Raw genomic sequence first — 19,321 nt, forward strand, 5'->3', positions numbered from 1 at the left:
TCCTCGTGCCTTTCTGAGGGGGACCAGATTCTGACTCATGGTTCTCGGTAGGCTAAGAACTCCAATTGAATTGACTCACCCAAGAAAGGACCCAAGAGGAGGGGATCCAAGAGGCAGAAAATGACTGAAAGGACAATCTTGAAAGGCCCAGAGGCATGCGGAAACGAATCCTGAGGGGGAGGGGTAACACACCTAACACATGTTCACACTGGGCAGGGTGTTTGAAAAACGCCCTCCTTCAAAAGGACTCCACTCCTCTGAGGGAATAGTGAACCACATAAGGTTGAACAGGACCCAGAGGCCCCATACCCGACTTTTCCCAAGCCCCGGAAGCGGCAGTTAAGGGCCCCATGGCGGAGCCGGCATCTGCACCCACCATCCAGGGTAGAAAAGTGGAGTCCAAGGGAAAGGCTTCAAAGGAAGGAGGGGCTGTTGGAAAGGAAGACCCAGAAACCTCAGGAGAACTAATGGGCTGAACTGCTTCCGTGCTCGAATTGGAAGAGGCAACCACTAGAGCCGACCAAGCTACATCCCGAACTAAACCCTGCCCTGACACAAAAACCCTCAAATGCTTTGGAGCTGAAAGTAGGAAATGAGAAAAGGGATGGAAGAAGGCCCAACCTATGCCTGAAGATGAAAGAGGAGGCAAGGACTGAACCTAGGTAGATGTTACCAAAAACCTCCAATTTCAGGTCTCGGACCACCAATGGGGCAGTTCTGGAGCATCCAACTGGGCACAGAACTCAGACCACTGTATCGTGAAAATTTTTACATGCAAACCTGTCGCTGTCTGATAAGCCCAAACCTCATCAAGAGGGTCACAAATAAGAACTATATGGGGAGAGCAAACCCCCAAGCAACAGCCTGGTGGACCAAACTCTCACAAGTCAAGCCTGGGCCGGGCTTGGGGAGTAGAAGAACTCCCAGGACCCCATCAACCAGGTATCAACCAGGTAACCAACCCCACAGGACTTAGAGTTGAAGGTGTGGCCAACTCAACAAGGTGCACGGCTGAGGCAGGACGGAATGCTATCATGTGGCACAGACAGCGAGCAACCCTCAAGCTCGTTTGAAGCGAGAGGAGGATCAGGGCAGAGGGGTTATATCCATTGGCCAACTGAACCCGCAGGAAAAATTCCAGGGCCTAAAGGGGAAACCCAAGCAGGACATCCAGGCAGTGGGATCACTATGCTGTACTACAGGTAAGCCAACGCAGCCTGTTTCATGCGCCTGGAAAGGCTGATCTCGACATCCTGAGAGACGCACTTGAGATACCCACTGTAGCCCACCAGGCAATGCTTTCCCGAACCCAAATTACGGCAGGAAAGTCCCAGGGTATCTGGCTCATTCTGGGCAAGGGCCACTACAAGCGAGAAGGATCTCTAAGGGAGCGACTCCCAAACACTCCAGGAAGATAACAATAGCAATGCAAGATCAGCACTGGGGACCACACATGGAAGGTGACCCTGCACACATGCAGCTCCAAGCACTCAAATCAAGACTCACGCTACACTGCAGTATACAGGAAATACCACCAAGGGCAAATACCACCACTTAGCTGAAACAAGAACACTGAAGCCAGAGCAGAAGAGAGGTGAACTGGTACATACATCAGCAGCATAAAACTGAGGCTGGAATACCAGGTGCCCATAAGTTACCTTTCCCCCTCCCTCAGACAATTGTGGGAGGTGGGGCAAACGAGCTTGTGCTAGTTCCCAGAGATTTTGATCATTTGTTTCATAGATGGGAGAGTTCTTTCAACAGGTTTAGAAGCTTCAGTCTCTATTAAAGTCTACAATCATTTGTTTTGATACACTGACTTTTTAGTTTCCTTCCCAATGATTGCATAAATAAATGTCACTGATCCCTTCTCTTCTGTGAGGGCAGGCCAGGTTCTGACACTGGTCCCCATTAGTCTTATAGTACGCCAAGGCTGATGCGATCTAGTAGATGGTACCATATCAGTATAAGATTACATCAGGGGCTTCCCCCCAGAAAATAAAGTTAAAACTAAGTTTTCTTGTATTTTCTAGGAGGATGTAGAATCATCAAAGGTGACATGGAGCGATTACCTGGCCATTGACTGGAGCTTGAAGAGCAAGGTCAGATTTAAATCTCACAAGCTACTGCCATGGAAACATAATTTTAAGGTGTGTAGCAATTTTAATCTTTATACTCTAAGATAAAACAAAAAACTCTATGTATAGACATCTAATTTTGAATTATTTGTTACTGGAATTTAAAATTGGAGGTATTCGGTAATTTTAAGATCAAAAAAGAGAATAATAGGCATTTTACTTTTTCAATATTGAAGAACCATGTCAAATATGAAGTAATAAATTTATGATTTCTGGGGGGAGCCCCGTCGGCTCCCCGGAGCTATCCCAGGCTGATATGCTAATGTCAGACTGTGGCATCAGTCATGTGTATGGAGTTCTTATGCCTACCGGGGACCACGGCCAGAGCCGGGCCCCCTCAGAGAGGCAAGGGGAGCAATGGCCTATAGAAGCCCCCGTGTGGTTGGAAGCATTCTATGTCTGCCATCGACCAGGAACAGGCACCCAGAAAGGTAAGCGCCTCAAAACAAACCCCTATTCTGGTTAAAATTGCTACCAAAAACCGAACTAGTGGATAGAACTCCCAAACCGAAAACAAGCAAACTAGTGTGACTGTCACACACCGCCACGCCGCTATCTGCGCAGCTCCCCCCTCCCCGGGAGGGGGAAGGGGGAGCCCCAGACCCCCCGCGCCGGCTACCCACACCTCAGTTCTTGAGGCTGATGCTATAGGCGATGGTCGTGTGCTCTGGCTCCGGTGTCGCTACTGCACTGTGCTTTGCGTGTGGTGTTGGTTTTGTGGGTGCGAGAGCCAGGAGTTATCTTCAGTACTCGGGCTGCATGCGCCTAGGGCTGCCTTCCCTAGGTGCCCTGTAAGTACTGCCCTTGGGGCCACCTTCCACAGACTGCTCGGGGTCTGCCTCTGCTGGTCCGTTTTACCTTTCGGTTTTTCGGCCGCCTGTTGGGCTCTTGGGTGTTCTGTTCTCCCTTGTTACCGGCAGGTAAGAGGCAGTTTGCACTGGTAGGGGCGCAGGATGCTGCTCAGCTTGTATTTCCCGACATCGCGGCCGGCTCTGTTCCTTGGGGTTCGCTGTCCTCTTGCGGGGTTTTGTTTTTCTTTTTGTTTTTGCCTGGTGGGGGGTTCTGTCATTTTATTCAGTTTGTTTTTGCCCTTCCACTGTTCTCCTCGGTGGCGCCCCCTGCTAGGTCCCCGTGAGTGTACACGTCCCTGGGGTTCAGCTTTAGAAGTTTGCTTGGTAGTTTTGGGTGCCGGTTTGCAGCACCCTGCCTGGGACTACCTGAGCGCGAGTCCTCTTAAAGTAAACGCTCAGGACCCTGGGAATCCCCTAGGGGGCGCGTGGGTCCGATGGATGTGACCCCGGAGTCCCCACTCGCTGTGTGCGAGTTTGAGGGTTGATCGGTCCCCTTGTCTCAGGGTGACCCTCATTGTTTTTGCCTCTGCCACGCTGCCTGTTGGGTCGGTGATACTTTCGACCCCGAGTCCTGTGAGTGTTGCTGCTGGCTTGTGACTCAATTTACCCAATCCTCTGATGATTCTATTCGGGTACAGGCGGCGCGTGCGTTGCAGTCTAGGTTTCGTCTGTTGCAACGCGCTCGGTTGGTTGCTTCCCCGGATGCCCCGGGGCTGCCCCGCTTTGCTTTTCGAGACCCGGACTTGGGGGTGGGCGTCGCTTTGATCCTGGTTCAGTCCGCACCTCCTCGTCCTTTCCCTTCTGTTCGTTCTGGTCCCCCGCCCCTGCTTCCGGCCCCGAAACGTCTGAGGGTTTCGGGGTCGGAGCAGGGGTTACTTGATCTCGAGACTCGGGCAGCTTCGGGAGGTGCCCCTTCCTGGGGGGCGGCAGAGGCATTCGAGTCTTGTCTCCCGGCCGAAGCTTCAGGGTCTGACCAGTGGGCCCCCCTTCCTCCAGCTTTTCCGGCTGCTCCGTCCTTGTCTTGTGGGGTCGGGGCTTGGGGAGAGGACTCGGCCTTGGGCCCCCGCTGGACCCCGCCTGGATTTTTCTTCCCACTGAGCGGGACTTATTGTTACAAGGAGTGGGGTTTTCTTTTCCCCCCTCTGCGTACGAGTTGGATTTAGTGTCGGCCCCTCCCCGGGTTCGGTTCCGTGTTCCCCCGGGTACATCGGTTCCGTCCTTCCAGAGGATTTTGGCTTATCGCATCCAACCTGGTGTGGTGCGAGCGGCCTTTGCAGCTTACCTCCTGCATGACCCGGATTATGCCTCGGAAATGGATCCGTCCACGTTCAGGTTTGGGACTTCGTTTCCTTTCTGGCTCCGTTACGAGGTTCCGGAGTCGTCCTGGCTAGCAGACTGCCCCTTGTTTGGTCTGGATTCCTGGCATTCCTTCTGTCGTTCCCTCACGCTGGAGTGGCGGGAAGCTTCCACGGTGCTTCAGGTTTTCCTGGGAGGCGAACTTGAGTACCTGAATGAGTGCTTGTTTGCCCCTGTCCTTCCCCGCGATGTGGGCGTTATTCAGCTCCATGTGCAGGTTCCCTCCCTTTCGGCGGCGCTCGTTGCGGAGGACTTGCGGGCCGGGGCCTTTTGAGTTCTGCCTTGCGGTTCTTTTCCCTCCTAGGAGCTGTCTTCGGATTGGCTCATGGAGGATGTGGGGACGCTTGGGTCCGTCCCAGGGTCCGGCACTTTGTCCTCGGCTGCGCGTTCGTCGGCTGCCTTGTTGAAGCTGTTCACGCCGATTTTGCGGGATGCGGTTTCCCTGTTTTATGCTTCCCGTCTCGTGTGTCGGCAGGCGGTGCTGGGTTCCTCCGTGGAATCTGCTTGGGCTCTGGCTCTTAGGCGTTCTTCACCTTTTTGTCCTCTCCTGTTTGCGGAGTCGGCCGTGGCGCAGTTTATTCAGGCTGCGTCAGCGGCTTGTCGTCCGATGTCGGACTTGTTGGTTTTCCGGGGGTCCCGGGGGTGGGTCTTCCCGGAAAGGTCGTGCCAGGGCTCGGGGTTCCTCTTGTCGTGGTAGGCCTCTGGTGTCAGGTTCGGGGTTGGCTCCTGCGGACCCTCCCTCGTCTGGTCAGCGCGGTGTTCGCGCTGTGCGGGGTTCTGGATCTCGTAAGGGTCGCCGGCCCTTTCGCGGTTTGACCCCTTGACGGGGCGATGGGGGGGCGGCTTGCACTGTTCGCCCGCGCCTGGTCCCACGATTCGTTGGCCTTTCGGGTTGTGTCTCGCGGCCTGCGGTGGCGTTGGGTGGCCCCTCCCCCCTTTGGGGGGTCGGGGCTGGCAGGGCAGGTTTCTTCCCCTGCGCTCTGTCGAGTCGTCTTGGAGTGGGTACGCTTGGGCGTCGTCGAAACGACGACGTCCCTCAGATGGGTTTCCTGTTTGTTTCCGGTTCCGAAACGGGACTGCGCAGACCTGCGGTTCATTCTGGACTTGTCCCGTCTGAACCCCTGGGTTCATTGCCCCTCCTTTCGGATGAATACGCTGTCTCAGGTTCGGCTCCTCTTGGAGCCGGGCGCTTGGATGGTGTCCCTGGGCCTCCGGGACGTTTATTGGCATGTCCCGATTCATCCGCGGTTCAGGGACTGGCTCGGTTTTGTTGTGGGGCGTCTAAGTTACCGCTTTCGTTGTCTCCCGTTCGGGTTGAACCTGGCACCTCGTGTGTTCACGCGCCTTACACGGGTTGTGGTGGCTCGTTTGCTTCTCCTAGGTGTTCGGGTGATGGCCTACCTCGACGACTGGCTGGTTTGGGCTCCCAGCCAGTCAGCTTGCTTGCTAGCCAGGATTTGATTCTTTCCCAGCTCGCCGGGTTCGGGTTCTTGGTGAACTGGAGGAAGTCCCATCTGGTTCTCTCTCAGGTTCGGACTTGGCTGGGTCTCGTTTGGGACTCTCGAACCGCCTCCTTGTCTCTCCCTCCGGAGTCTCTCCTGCGGCTGCGGTCCCGCCTTCGTCTGTTTCTAGAGGGCCCTCGGGTCACCCGGCGGTTGCTCGTGGGGCTGTGCGGGAGCCTGAACTTCGCGATGGTGGTCTACCTGACGGGTCGGGTTTGGCTTCGGCTTCGACGGCTGTTCTGGTTCGTTCTGGGTTCCCCCCTTCCGCCTCTCTCGCGATCGCAGAGTTCGACCCCCGGGGGCCTTGCGTCGGTTGCTGCGTCACCGGCTTCCTCTTCGGGTTTTTCGGGGTTCAGTGCCTTGGCGCCTACCCGAGCCCTCGCTCGATGTGTACACGGATGCGTCGTCTCTCGGCTGGGGTTTTGTGACCAGTGCTCACCAGGCCGGCCAGGGGCGTTGGGATCCTTTCTTCCGTCGAGTTCACAGCACGGTGCGGGAGTTCGCGGGAGTTCGCGGCAGTGTGGTTTGCTCTGGGGAGGATTCGGGTGGCCCGCGGATCGACGATTCGGCTCCATTCGGACTGCTCTCTGGTGGTTCATTGCCTGAACCGTGGGGGTTCGATGCGGTCCTTGTCTCTTTGGGGTTGGTCGCTTCGGGTGACTCGTCTGCTGAGTTCTCGGGGTTTGGCTCTCCTGGCGGTTCACGTACGGGGCGTGTCCAACGTCTTGGCCGACGCCCTGTCTCGCTTCGTTCCCCTCTTCACGGAGTGGACGGTCGACGACGAGTCCTTCCAGTTGCCTTTGCCCGACGTTTGGGCGCCCCGAAGTGGACCTCTTCGCGTCGGCATGGTCGCGGCGTCTTCCCGTTTATGCGGCGCCCTTCCCCGATCGCGAGGCCGTCGGGGTCGATCCCTTTCGGCTAGACTGGTCGAGGTGGGGGTTCCTGTACCTCTTTCCATCGGTTCGGCTGTTGCTCCAGGTCCTGACTCGTTTGGAGACTTACCAGGGGAGAGTTGTCCTTCTGGCCCCTTGGTGGCCGGCCCAGCCTTGGTTTCAGGCGCTGGTTGCTCGGTGTCCGAACCCGAGGGTTTTCCCGTGGCTCCGCCTCTTTCAGCAGATCGGGCTGGTACGTCACGTGGCTGGTTCGATCTTCTCCTCGAGTCTTCGCGTATGGTTTTTATGACTCGAGTCTATCATCATCTCTATGGTGATCAGGTGGCCTCCTTGTTGGTGTCCGAACCTGAGGGCTTCTTCTCGGCGGCAGTATGAAGTTTCCTGGCGGTCCCTCCGTTTCTTTTTGCGTCTTCGTCGTGTTAGTTCCTTGTCTGTTAGGGTGGTCTTGTCCTTCCTCTCGTGGTTGTTTCAGGACCGTCATCTTATGCCAAACACTGTCGCTTCGTATCGTGCGGCGCTGGCGGAGCTGCTTCAGCTTGCTTTCGGTATCGATGTTACGTCTGCGCCGTTTCGCAAGCTGTCTCGTGCATTGCTTCACCTCTGGCCTGCTCATGCGTCGCCTGAGCCGTCCTGGTCTTTGGACAGAGTGCTCGCTTTCCTTTCATCTCCTCGTTTCGTTGTGGCCCCTTCGGTCCAGGATTGTTTTTCCAAGGCACTTTTCTTGTTGGCTTTGGCCTCTGGGGGTCGGGTAGGGGAGCTTCATGCTCTCCTCCGGCGCAGGGGTTTCTGCTCTTTTGGTCGTGGTGATAGTTTTGTTCGTTTGCAGCCGTCTCCTTCTTTTCTGGCGAAGAATGAGACTGCTGCGTTCCGGAGGGGTCCATGGGTGGTTGCTGCTTGGTTGGTCAGGCCAGGGGTGCATCATGTTTTGTGTCCGGTTGCGGCGCTTCGCCGTTATTTGCGCGCCACAGCTTCTGTGTCCGGGGACACGCTGTGGGTTGATCCGGTTTCCCTTCTTCCCTGTTCGCGGGTTCGGGTCTCTCAGGTCGTCCGCAGGGTTATTAAGTCCAGCCAGCCTGCGGTCTATCCCCGTGCCCATGATGTTCGTAAGTTCGCGGCTCTTGCTGCCGTCTTTGGGAATATGTCTTGGTCTGATATTCGGGCGCGGGGATTTTGGCGGTTGAACAGGGTCCTGGCTGCTCGTTACCTTGTGAATGTCCCTGGACCCCGTCGGGCCTGTGTTGCTTTGGGTCGGCGGTTGCAGCCAGTTGTCTCGGCTTCGAGTTGAGCAGTGAGCGACGACCGCCTCCCGGGTAAGTCCCTCTTTTTCTGTCTGTGGGTAGTTAGCTCCGGGGAGCCGACGGGGCTCCCCTCAGAAAACCAGCAGTTGAATGTAATGAAACGCCATTTTCTGGGTGAGTCCCGGAGGCTCCCCGGCATCCCTCCCTCCCTCCGGTCGGCGGTTTTTCGCGTTTTTGACATCCAGCCTCAAGAACTGAGGTGTGGGTAGCCGGCGCTTGGGGTCTGGGGCTCCCCCTTCCCCCTCCCGGGGAGGGAGGAGCTGCGCAGACAGCGGCGCGGCGGTGTGTGACGTCACACTAGTTTGCTTGTTTTCGGTTGGGGAGTTCTATCCACTAGTTCGGTTTTTGGTAGCAATTTTAACCAGAATAGGGGTTTGTTTTGAGGCGCTTACCTTTCTGGGTGCCTGTTCCGGTCGATGGCAGACATAGAATGCTTCCAACCACACGGGGGCTTCTATAGGCCATTGCTCCCCTTGCCTTTCTGAGGGGGCCCGGTTCTGGCCGTGGTCCCCGGTAGGCCTAAGAACTCCATACACATGACTGATGCCAAAGTCTGACATTAGCATATCAGCCTGGGATAGCTCCAGGGAGCCTCCGGGACTCACCCAGAAAATGGCGTTTCATTACATTCAACGCTGGTTTTATTAAATTCTGTAATTGATTATGAAATAATATAAACTTCCTTTATATGACTCCGAATTATGTGCTTCCCACTAATATTTTTGAAAGAGTGATTAGGAGTCAAATCTCCAGTTTATGGAAAGCTATGAATTTCATAACCCCAGTCAGTATTGATTAAGAACTGGATGATCCTGCCTTTCACAATTACTCAACTTCTTGGACAAAATTACAGAATCATTAGAATAAAAACAAAATGCAGATGTTGTATACACAGACGTTACAAAAGACATTTGATATGTGACTATGGAGTGATTGCCAATGAAATTAAATCAGTAGGAATACCAGGTAAAGTTGGGTAATGGATATTGAAGTTGCTGCCAAACAGTTCAAACAGTAACAGTTAACCAAACAAAATAAAGTGCAAGCACAGTGAAAAGCTTTGTACCCCAGAGCACAGTCCTTGCATTATTGCTTCTTCTTATTCTCCTATCAGATATAGACAAAATTATAAGTCACAGTTTAATGTCATCCTTTGCAGACACTACAAAGATCAGCACGAAAATTACTTCTCTACAAACTTCAAAAACTATAAGCCGATATTAACCCTTAAACTGCGCAACACGTCAAATGACGTGTTGAGTAAATTGCCCAAAATTGTGCATCACATCATACCTGGTTGATACCTGGTTGATGGGGTTCTGGGAGTTGTTCTACTCCCCAAGCCTAGCCCGAGGCCAGGCTTGACTTGTGAGAGTTTGGTCCACTAGGCTGTTGCTTGGAGCCGCCCGCAGGCCCACATACCCACCACAGCCCGGTTGGTCCGGCACTCCTTGAAGGAATAAATCTAGTTTCCTCTTGAAGATGTCCATGGTTGTTCCGGCAATATTTCTTATGCTTGCTGGGAGGACATTGAACAACCGCGGACCTCTGATGTTTATACAGTGTTCTCTGATTGTGCCTATGGCACCTCTGCTCTTCACTGGTTCTATTCTGCATTTTCTTCCATATCGTTCACTCCAGTACGTTGTTATTTTACTGTGTAGATTTGGTACTTGGCCCTCCAGTATCTTCTAGGTGTATATTATTTGATATCTCTCTCGTCTTCTTTCTAGTGAGTACATTTAGAGGGCTTCGAGACGATCCCAATAATTTAGGTGCTTTATCGCGTCTATGCGTGCCGTATATGTTCTCTGTATTCCCTCTATTTCAGCAATCTCTCCTGCTCTGAAGGGGGAAGTGAGTACTGAGCAGTACTCAAGACGGGACAACACAAGTGACTTAAAGAGTACAACCATTGTGATGAGATCTCTGGATTTGAAAGTTCTCGTAATCCATCCTATCATTTTTCTGGCTGTCAATATTTGCTTGGTTATGCTCCCTAAACGTTAGGTCGTCAGACATCATTATTCCCAAATCCTTTACATGCTGTTTTCCTACTATGGGTACATTTGATTGTGTTTTGTACTCTGTATTATGTTTTAAGGTCCTCATTTTTACTGTACCTGAGTACCTGGAATTTATCACTGTTAAACATCATGTTATTTTCTGATGCCCAGTTGAAAACTTTTATTAATATTCAGCTTGAAGTTTTTCAATGTCTTCAGCCGAGGTAATTTTCATATTGATTTTTGTGTCATCTGCAAAAGATGATACGAAGCTATGACTTGTATTTTTGTCTATATCTGATATGAGAATAAGGAAAAGCAGCGGTGCAAGGACTGTACCCTGAGGTACAGAGCTTTTAACTGCACTTGGACTAGATTTTATATGGTTGACCGTTACTGGCTGAGTCCTGTTTGACAGAAAACTGAGTATCCAGCAGTCCTACTTTACCGGTTATTCCCATTGACTTCATTTTGTGTGGTATCACGCAATGGTCACATTTATCGAACGCCTTTGCGAAGTCCGTGTATATCACATCAGCATTCTGTTTTTCCTCTAATGCCTCAGTGACTTTGTTGTAGTGCTCAAGTAGCTGTGAGAGGCACGATCTTCCCACTCGAAATCCATGTTGGCCTGGGTTGTGAAGGTCATTGGTCTCCATGAAATTGGTGACCTGACTACTAATCACTCTCTCAAATACTTTTATTATGTGCGATGTTAGTGCAACTGGTCTATAATTCTTTGCCAATGCTTTGCTCCCTCCCTTGTGTAGGGGGGTTATGTCTGCTACTTTAAGTGCATCTGGTATCTCCCCCATGTCCAAGCTCTTCCTCCACACTATACTGAGTTCCTGTGCTACCGGCACTTTGCATTTCTTTATAAATATTGAATTCCATGAGTCTGGACCTGGGGCCGAGTGCATGGGCATGTTTTCAATTTCTCTTTCAAAATTTAGTGCGCTCGTGTTGATATCAGTTATATTTACAGTGGTTTGAATATCCCACATAAAGAAATTGTCTGGATCTTCCACTTTCATGTTGTTTATTGGAGTGCTAAACATGTCCTCATACTGCTTTTTTAGGATTTCACTAATTTCTTTGTCATCCTCCGTGTATGAACCTTCACTTGTACGAATAGGTCCAATACTGGCAGTGGTTTTGGCTTTTGATTTCACATATGTGAAGAAGTATTTTGGATTTTTTATTATTTCCTGAATTGCTTTCTGTTCCAACTGCCTCTCTTCAGTTTCATATGAGTGTTTCAATTTCCGCTCGATTTCTTCAATCTCCCTATTTAAATTATTCCTTCTTTGACGGGAAATTCGTGTCTGCATAAGCAGTTCCGTTATTTTTTTCCTGCGTTTATAGTGTCGTCTGCGTTCTCTTTCTACGTTGGATCTCTTTCTGGCTTTCCTCAAAGGAACATGTTTCAGACAGACTTGATACGCTTCCGAAGTCAGTTTTTCTATTCCTTCTGTAGGACTTGTATTACTTAGAACAGTTTCCCATGGAATGTTTGTAAGTTCCCTGTTTATTATCTCCCAGTCTATCCTTTTATTATTAAAATTGAATTTACTGAATAGCCCCTCTCGCTTTATCAACGTTTTAGGTCTATTCTGAGTATTGATGGTCGTTTGCACTTCAGTGAGCTTGTGATCTGAATATGTGGTATCTGATATCGTAATGTCTCTGATAATGTCTTCATTGTTCGTAAAGACCAGATCTAGAATATTTTCATTTCTCGTTGGCTCCGATATCTGCTGATTGAGTGAAAATTTGTCACAGAATCTAAGTAGTTCTCTAATCTGTGGTTGGTTAGGTCCTGAAAGATTTCCTGGTATAATATTATTGTTTGCTATTCTCCACCTGAGACTAGGCAAGTTGAAGTCACCTAGGAAGACAATATCAGGTATCGGGTTCTCCAAATTATCAAGGCTATTCTCTATTTTGTTTATCTGTTCTGTGAATTCCTCAGCCGTTGCATCTGGCGGTTTGTATATTAGAATAATCACTAAATTTATTTCCTCTATTTTTAATCCTAGTACCTCTACCACCTCACTTGTAATGTTTAGGAGCTCCGAGCATACAAGGCCTTCCCTAATATACAGACCCACTCCTCCATGTGACCTAATTTTCCTATCACACCTGTATAGGTTATATCCTGGAATCCAGATCTCACGTTCCAACAATTTCCCTGCATGGGTTTCTGTGAAAGCTCCAAATACTGCATTTGACTCCGTGAGGAGACCATTTATGAACTGTACTTTGTTGTTTGTTCTTGTTTTCAGTCCTTGTATGTTGGTAAAGATGAATGAGGTTACTCTATTAGTGATAGTTTGAATGGGAGACTTTTTCGGCAAGCCCATTATGCGTGGACATATTGAGTTTGTTCTGACCAGTGCTGATTGTTGTAGGGCAATTGCCTGTCGTAGTTGTAGTTCCCTTTCGGTGTGTAATTGTATCTGTAGTTCTGGAATGCAAGTGGATCTGGCATCCAGTTCCATACACTCTCCATGCTCCTCCTTTTGAATTCTCTTTCAGTCTGGTATAAAAATTTATCGAGTTTCCTCCAAATTCATTATCCTGCTTGCCGCTCTTTATGTAGCGTTCCGTGCCTTTCACGTGAAAGTATGGGCAGCTGAGGTCATAGCATTTTCTGTCCTCCAGTGAGGTTTGGCACATTTCAGGATGGAAAAACCTACATATTGATCCAAATCGACACTCACCTTTCCTAAGCATATTTAAACATTTTTTAGGATGTTAGTAAATGCATTCTAATCTTTTCTTATTACCAGTATATCTATGTCTGCATATGCCCTTTGCATAAAATTTGCATAAGTCTGTCCTTCTGTTCTGACTCGCTCTATCGGGAACCGTCGTAGTGTCTGTACCTATCGACCTGTCAGTGCTGTCTGTTACACTTTCTAGTTTACTGTCATCTACATCCGAGCCTACTGAGTCAGAGTTTACAACTTCCTGAGTTCCAGCTTCAGTTTCATCCCTGACTATAGCCTCTGACCCTGGTATATTAGAATTGTTGTTGTTCCTTTCCCACTCCTTTTGGATGGCTGGTAGGCTTTCAATAAATGATGTTTTCCGATCATGCGTCATGTTATCTAGAAGGTTTTTTAGGATATTCCAATCTGGCAGGTCATTTTTACACACCCAGAGCAAGTGACCAGCTCTCAGTGCCGTAGTGTTACTCACTCCTGTTCAAGCCGAATGAAATCTATTCTTACAGATATAACATTCAATTCCCGTTGCCTTCGTCTTTAAGGAGTTGTTACAGTGGCCACAAATTTGTTTATTACTCCAATTTTGCCTTGTTTTGTTGTATATATCTATATATAATATTGTATGTATATCGTATATTTGTAATAATATATATGTTTGTTCTACTGTATGGTCAGTACTTATCGCACGTTCGAGGGTGAGGCTCCCAGAGGCTGTACAGTTGACACATTGTTGTCCCAGGCCGCGGCTGGAGGCTGTCAGTTGCCGATTACTTGGGTTATAACGCTGATATATTAATTCGCCTGTATTACAATAAGGGATTTTCTGCTTTATTTCCGACTTGCAATAGTATTCACTTTCTCTATTACTAATTTCTCGATCCACTTTCCCCTATTACACTTGTTGGAAACCAATTTGCTAGTAAGCACACACACACACACGCACGGTGGGCACACGGGACGTGGATCTATGGGTGGGTTCTGGCACCACGAGGTGGACTCCACACGAAATTCACTTGTTATTTCCTTTAAAGCACAAAAGTCGGATGTCAATCACTATGATATATTGTTTGATAAGTTGAGACGCACTTTATGAGTTATCTGACTGTGTTTAGTTCCTGTATCACTGAAATATCCCGAGATATATATTGTTTTTCACAGAGCTCGTGCTCACGTGTGCTTCTCCTCCCCACACGCTGACATAGTTTAACCTGACATAGTTCATATGACGTGTTGGAGTACTACGCAAGATTTAAACGGCCCGCGGATACATGGGGTTGACCTCACCTTCACCAGGGATCTTGTAAACAGATGCCATTTAAAAAAAAAAACCTCAGTACTGAGTGAGCTCATGCTGGCACACGCAGCATGAGCTCACAGCACTGCTGTTCAGCTTGTGACCTCAGCATCGCCTAAAAATGTCAAAATATATAAGTACATGCTATTATTTAGCGATGATAGTATTACAGAAGATCCCCGACTGTGATAAAAATGTCCAGGATTCTGATAATAGCAGGATTTTTGTGATAATTAACGCTGTAGTGGGAGGAGTAATCCTGGTGGGGAGGGAGGTAGTGTTATCTGCTGACCCTGTGTGACCACCTTTTACTGTCTGGACTCACTATACCAGCTTAGTCGTTCATTATGGTGAACAAAACATGCAGATACTTATATATAACGTCTGTATATAGTGAATAAAAGCAAAAAACAGTAGGGTGGGAAGAGAAGGTTGGCGAGTCGGGTGAGGTGAGGTAGGGAGAGGGAGTGGCAGCCAGTGCCAGTGGCACTGGCTGCCTCTCCCTCCCACTGCCTCCTATTTGGTGAACACAAATGTAGATATTGTACTTATATGTAATGTGTATATATAGTGTAATGACAGCAATATGAGTGTTGAGAGAAGCCATTTTGGTTAGGGAGGTGGCAACATCTGCATGACTTGTCTTGCTGGGTAAGGGTGGCTACTATGCTCTTTGGGCAATATACCACTTTAGTTGAACAGTTATGGTGAACAAAACATGTAGATACTTATATATAATGTGCATATATAGGGTAATAACACCACAACAGTATACTTGAAGGAGGAATGTTAGTGTGTCTGGCCTTGAACCAGTGATGATGGGAGGGAGGGAGAGAGCATGAGTTGTGTGTGGGCACCTGTTACTGTCTACCGTCACCATACAAGATTAGTGGTTCGCTATGGGGAACACAAATGTAGATACTTGTATATGACCTGTGTATATAGTGTAATAACCAACAAAGTATTTGTTCACTGTTTTATGGACATAATAATTGAATCAATAATATGCACACATTAATTTTGAGTGTAGCGATGATTCACATATTTTATTATATAAATATATCACTACACACTATTGAATAATATTAGAGCAAAAAAACAAAGAAAAAATCAGAGACATTGAAATAATTAGGTAATTATATCTTTGTGGCCACCCCCTGCCTGACAGCTGGGGCGAAGCAGAACCTCCCCGACGCTTGCTGAGTCAGCGACTCTCTTTTTCCTAGACTTCCCCGACCTATTGCGGCCAAAATATGCCACTTACAATTTTTTTTTTATTTTTCCAGTGATCAGGGAACACAAATTAATAGGTTAAGAAGGTTTTTCTGGGGGGAGCCCCGTCGGCTCCCCGGAGCTATCCAGGCTGAATGGATATGTCTAACTTTCTGGCATCAGTCAAAGTGCTAGGAGTTCTTGCCTACCAGGGACCACGAGCCAGAACCTGGCCCCCTCAGAGAGGCACGAGGAGCAATGGCCTATAGAAACCCCTTTGTGATTGGAAGCATTCTATGTCTGCCATCGACCAGGACAGGCACCCAGAAAGGTAGGCGCCCCAAAACAAACCCCTATTCTGGTGAAATTATTGCTACCGAAAGCCGAACGAGTGGACAAAACTCCTGAAACAAAATTATCAAACTAGCATGACGTCATCATGTCGCCGCGCCACTGTCTGCACAGCCCCCTCCCCCCCTCCCTGAGAGGGGGGGAAGGGGAAGCCCCAGACCCTCCACGCTGGCGATCCAACTGGCAGCTCTTCGCTGATGGTATTACTGGCTGGTCGAGTGCCTCTGGCTCCGGTTTTTGTTTCAGTTCTGTGCCTTGTGGTGTGGACTGTCTCTACCGGTGGGGTGTGAGCCAGGAGTAAGATTCCACGGTACTTGGGCTGCATGTGCCTAGGGCTATCTTCCCTAGGTGCCCTGTAAGTACTGCCCTTGGGGCTTGGGGCCACCTTCCACAAGTCACCTTGGGTTCTGCCTCTGCTGTGGCCTTTACTACTCGGTACTGGGCCGCCCTTGGAGTCCGCTGGGGTTTTGTAGCCCTGGTTTGTCTCTGGGTAGGTGGTAGTTTTCGTCACTGGTAGGGGCACAGGGTACTGCACAGCTAGTTTTCACCATTAACAGCGGCCGGCTCTGTTCCGCCTGGGTACGATGTCCTCTTGTGGGGTTTTTCTTTTGTTTTTGCCTGGTGGGGGTCTGCCTTTACTATGGTCCCCCTTCCTGTTCTAGGTGAATTTCTTTCGAATTCTTCTGTTGGCGGTACTCCCTGCTTGGCCCCCGTGAGTGGACACGTCCCGGGGGTTCAGCTTTAGCAGTTTGTTGGTAGATTTGGGTGCCGGTTCGCGGTACCCTGCCTGGGCTTCCCTTAGCATGTACCAAAGGCTAAGGGCCCTGGGAAACCTCACGGGGGCTCCGTGGTCCTCTAGGTGTGTCCCCGGAGTCCCCCTCGCGTCCTGCGAGTTTGACGGTTGCTCTGTCCCCTTGTCTCAGGGTGACACTCACCGGTTGTGCCTCCGCCATGCTGCCTGTTGGGTCCTTGTTCTTGTGACCCGGAGTCGTTTGATGATTGTTGTCGGTACGCGCTCTCCTTCACCCAGGCCACTGGTCTTGATAATCGGGTGCAGGCGGCTACAGCGTTGCTTGCTGGGTGTGTGTTGCTGCAACGCTCTTGGTTTGCGGCCCCGGATGCCCCGAGGCTGCCCCGTTTTGGTGGTTGGGGTCTGGACTTGGGGGTGGGGGTCGCTTCGGCTCTGGCTCCTTCCGCTTCTTGTTCCTCCCCTTCTGTTCTACTCACTTCCTCCCTTGCTTCCTGCTCCGAACCATAGGCGAGTTTCGGGGTTGGGGCGGGGTCTGGTTGGGTTGAGACTCGGGCGGTCTCGGGGGTTTTCCTCTTCCGGGGTGGCGGCGGAGGCATTCGAGTCGGTTCCTCCAGCAGTGCTGTATGGGTCTGACCAGTGGGCTCCCTTCATTAGTGTTTGCTCGGCTGCCCCGGCTTTTCCTTGTTAAGCTGGGGCTTTGGGGGTGCGGCTCGGCCCTGGGTCATGCCGTAGAGGTTCCCGGGGTTAGGGAGGGGTTGCCTGGGGGGCCTCGGCCCCGTTTGCCCCTCTTGGGTCCTTGTACCTTTGGTGTGGGGCTGGCAGTTCCTCGGTGGGGTTGTTCCTTCCCTCTGTGTTCCTGTTGTTTTCGGGTATACCCCTCCCTGGGTTTGGTTCCGTGTTCCTTCGGGTTCGTCAGTCTCGTTGTTCCTGGGGGTGTGTTTCACCCCATTTTCCTTACCCTTTTCGCTCTTATGTTGCGATGCTATTCACAAAAGAAAGAATAAAAAAAGAGTGTTCAGGTAAGGTGCATCCATACAAGGTGTGAAACAAACATTGATGGATTTCTATATTGACCTAGTACATAGTGCCTAAACCGCTTCGTATCGTTGTCCCTGCATGTTCATTGGTCAGGGGTGCTTGTCATGGTTCATGTTGGTTCGCGAGTCTCTTCGTACCTTCCAATATTATTGGAACGTCTGTTTATTTTCGATGTGGTTTCTATCGGGTCTTTTGTCGGCCTTGTTGGTTCCCTTCCATCATCTGTTTTTTTCACTTCGTTTTCGCCTTGTTTTTCGCATCGTCTCTACTTCCAGTTTCGGCATTCTTTGTCTTCGTTCCGCACACCTTCCTGGTGTTTGTACGATGTCTGCACATTGTGTGTACGATTTGTGTCCGCCTGGTGTACGAGCCACGCCTCCCGGTGGACGGGTGGTGCGTTTCGTACCTTGTGTGCTGGGGCCGCGGTGTGCATTTTGTTTACGGGCGGTATGCTCATGTGTTCGCGTCGTTTCTCGTGGTTTTCTACGGCTTCTTGCTTGTTTCTCCCTCCATTCGTGGCCCTCTGGATGCTGAGGGTGTTTTGGATTTATATCTGGGGTGTCACTTTGTTCTCCCCCTGTACTGCTTCGTCTTCTGCAGGGCGCCCACCTCTGGCCGTGTTCTCCTTCAACCTCGCATTTTCTTCGCCATGCCTCGAGTCTGCATGGCTTTCGGGCACACCTTTAGTGCTGCTCCTGGTATGTTACTTGGCTCGCCTGTGTTGTGGCACAGTCGTGTGTCTGCTCTGCAGGTGAGGTTGTCTTGTCTGGAGCTTCTGTCGGCCTAGTGCTGGTTCTCACTTTTGGTGGGGTGCTTGCCTAGTTGTGCTTGCGGGGGTTGACTCTAGCTCTTGGGCCCCCCTTCTCCTGTCAGTTGACGATTGTGCAGTTTCCTGAGCCTTCTGGGCTCTGTCTTCACGTTTGCTCCTGTGGGTGGCGTCTGCCTCCTCCACATGGCTTTTTGGTGCTTTTCGCTTCCTTTCCCCTCTGACATTAATCAGGTTCTTTTAGTGTCTGTGGCTCCTTTGGGTGCTCACTACTTACTGTGTCCCCTTGTGCGTACAAACATACAGACATAAGTACAGTGGACCTGTGGAGGGCCTATTGGCCCCTGCGAGGCAGCTACTGTTTCTTACCATCCATTCCCACTCACATACATGTCCAACCCGCCCTTGCACCAATCGTGGGGCCCCACCACCACGTTACGTGGTAAATGGTTCCGCGAGTCACCGGGCCTATTACAGTGCAGGTCACTCCTCCTGGTCTTTCCTGTTTCTGCGCTTATCCCTTTTATGCCCGTTGTTTCGTGCCCACAATGTGCCGCAAGAGTGGCTTGTGCCACTGTCCCAGTTTCTATTGTTTCGTGGGGATTGGTCAACAAACACAAACACTAAGGAACTACTTATCTTTTGTTGCGTATTCAGTAGTTGCGGGTGATATTTTGGCGAGCAATGGTGCGGGTTGGGCGCTCTGAGTGTCGGTACGGTGTCTCGCATGTCTGTTCTAGACCACATTTGCAGGTAGTCTAGTTGTTCTTCGCTACTCTGCTGGTTATATGCTTGGGCGCCGCCTCACAGTTCTCCACAGGTTGGCAGGACTTTTCCTTGGACATACGGAACGGTTTGAGTTCCATCGTTGGTACTTTGGAGAGCTTTGCTTCTCTGGTTAGGCTCATGCGTTTGGAGCGAGTATCTAATTGGGATACTCTACTCAATCTGCCACCCTTATTCACTGTTCCATCCTTGTTTACTCTTCCCCGCTTGGCGGGATTGCGTCGATGGCTCCTAAAAGGGGTGTTTGGTGTGTGTGTTTGGTCACTTGGCGTGGGTCTTCAGTGACTTTTGTCCCTGTCTTTTGTTCTTTGTTGTTCTGTGGGGCTCTGCCCTGCATTTTGGTGCTT

General features: G+C 50.2%; 1 protein-coding gene across 4 annotated transcripts in view; it reads left to right on the forward strand.

Moving 5' to 3' along the window:
* The window catches only part of hd (humpty dumpty), a 305,418-nt gene that overhangs the window by 109,954 nt on the left and 176,143 nt on the right, over nt 1–19,321 (forward strand). For 3 of the 4 annotated variants that reach the window (XM_069330781.1, XM_069330784.1, XM_069330782.1), the window contains exon 4: nt 2,034–2,150. The exons of the other annotated variant lie outside the window; for it this stretch is intronic. In XM_069330781.1, coding sequence (XP_069186882.1) covers nt 2,034–2,150 — 117 coding nt within the window. The remainder of the gene's footprint in view (nt 1–2,033; nt 2,151–19,321) is intronic. 4 annotated transcript variants of the gene reach the window in all.

This window comes from Procambarus clarkii, chromosome 24 (genome assembly GCF_040958095.1).
Source record: "Procambarus clarkii isolate CNS0578487 chromosome 24, FALCON_Pclarkii_2.0, whole genome shotgun sequence".
Lineage (NCBI taxonomy): Eukaryota > Metazoa > Arthropoda > Malacostraca > Decapoda > Cambaridae > Procambarus > Procambarus clarkii.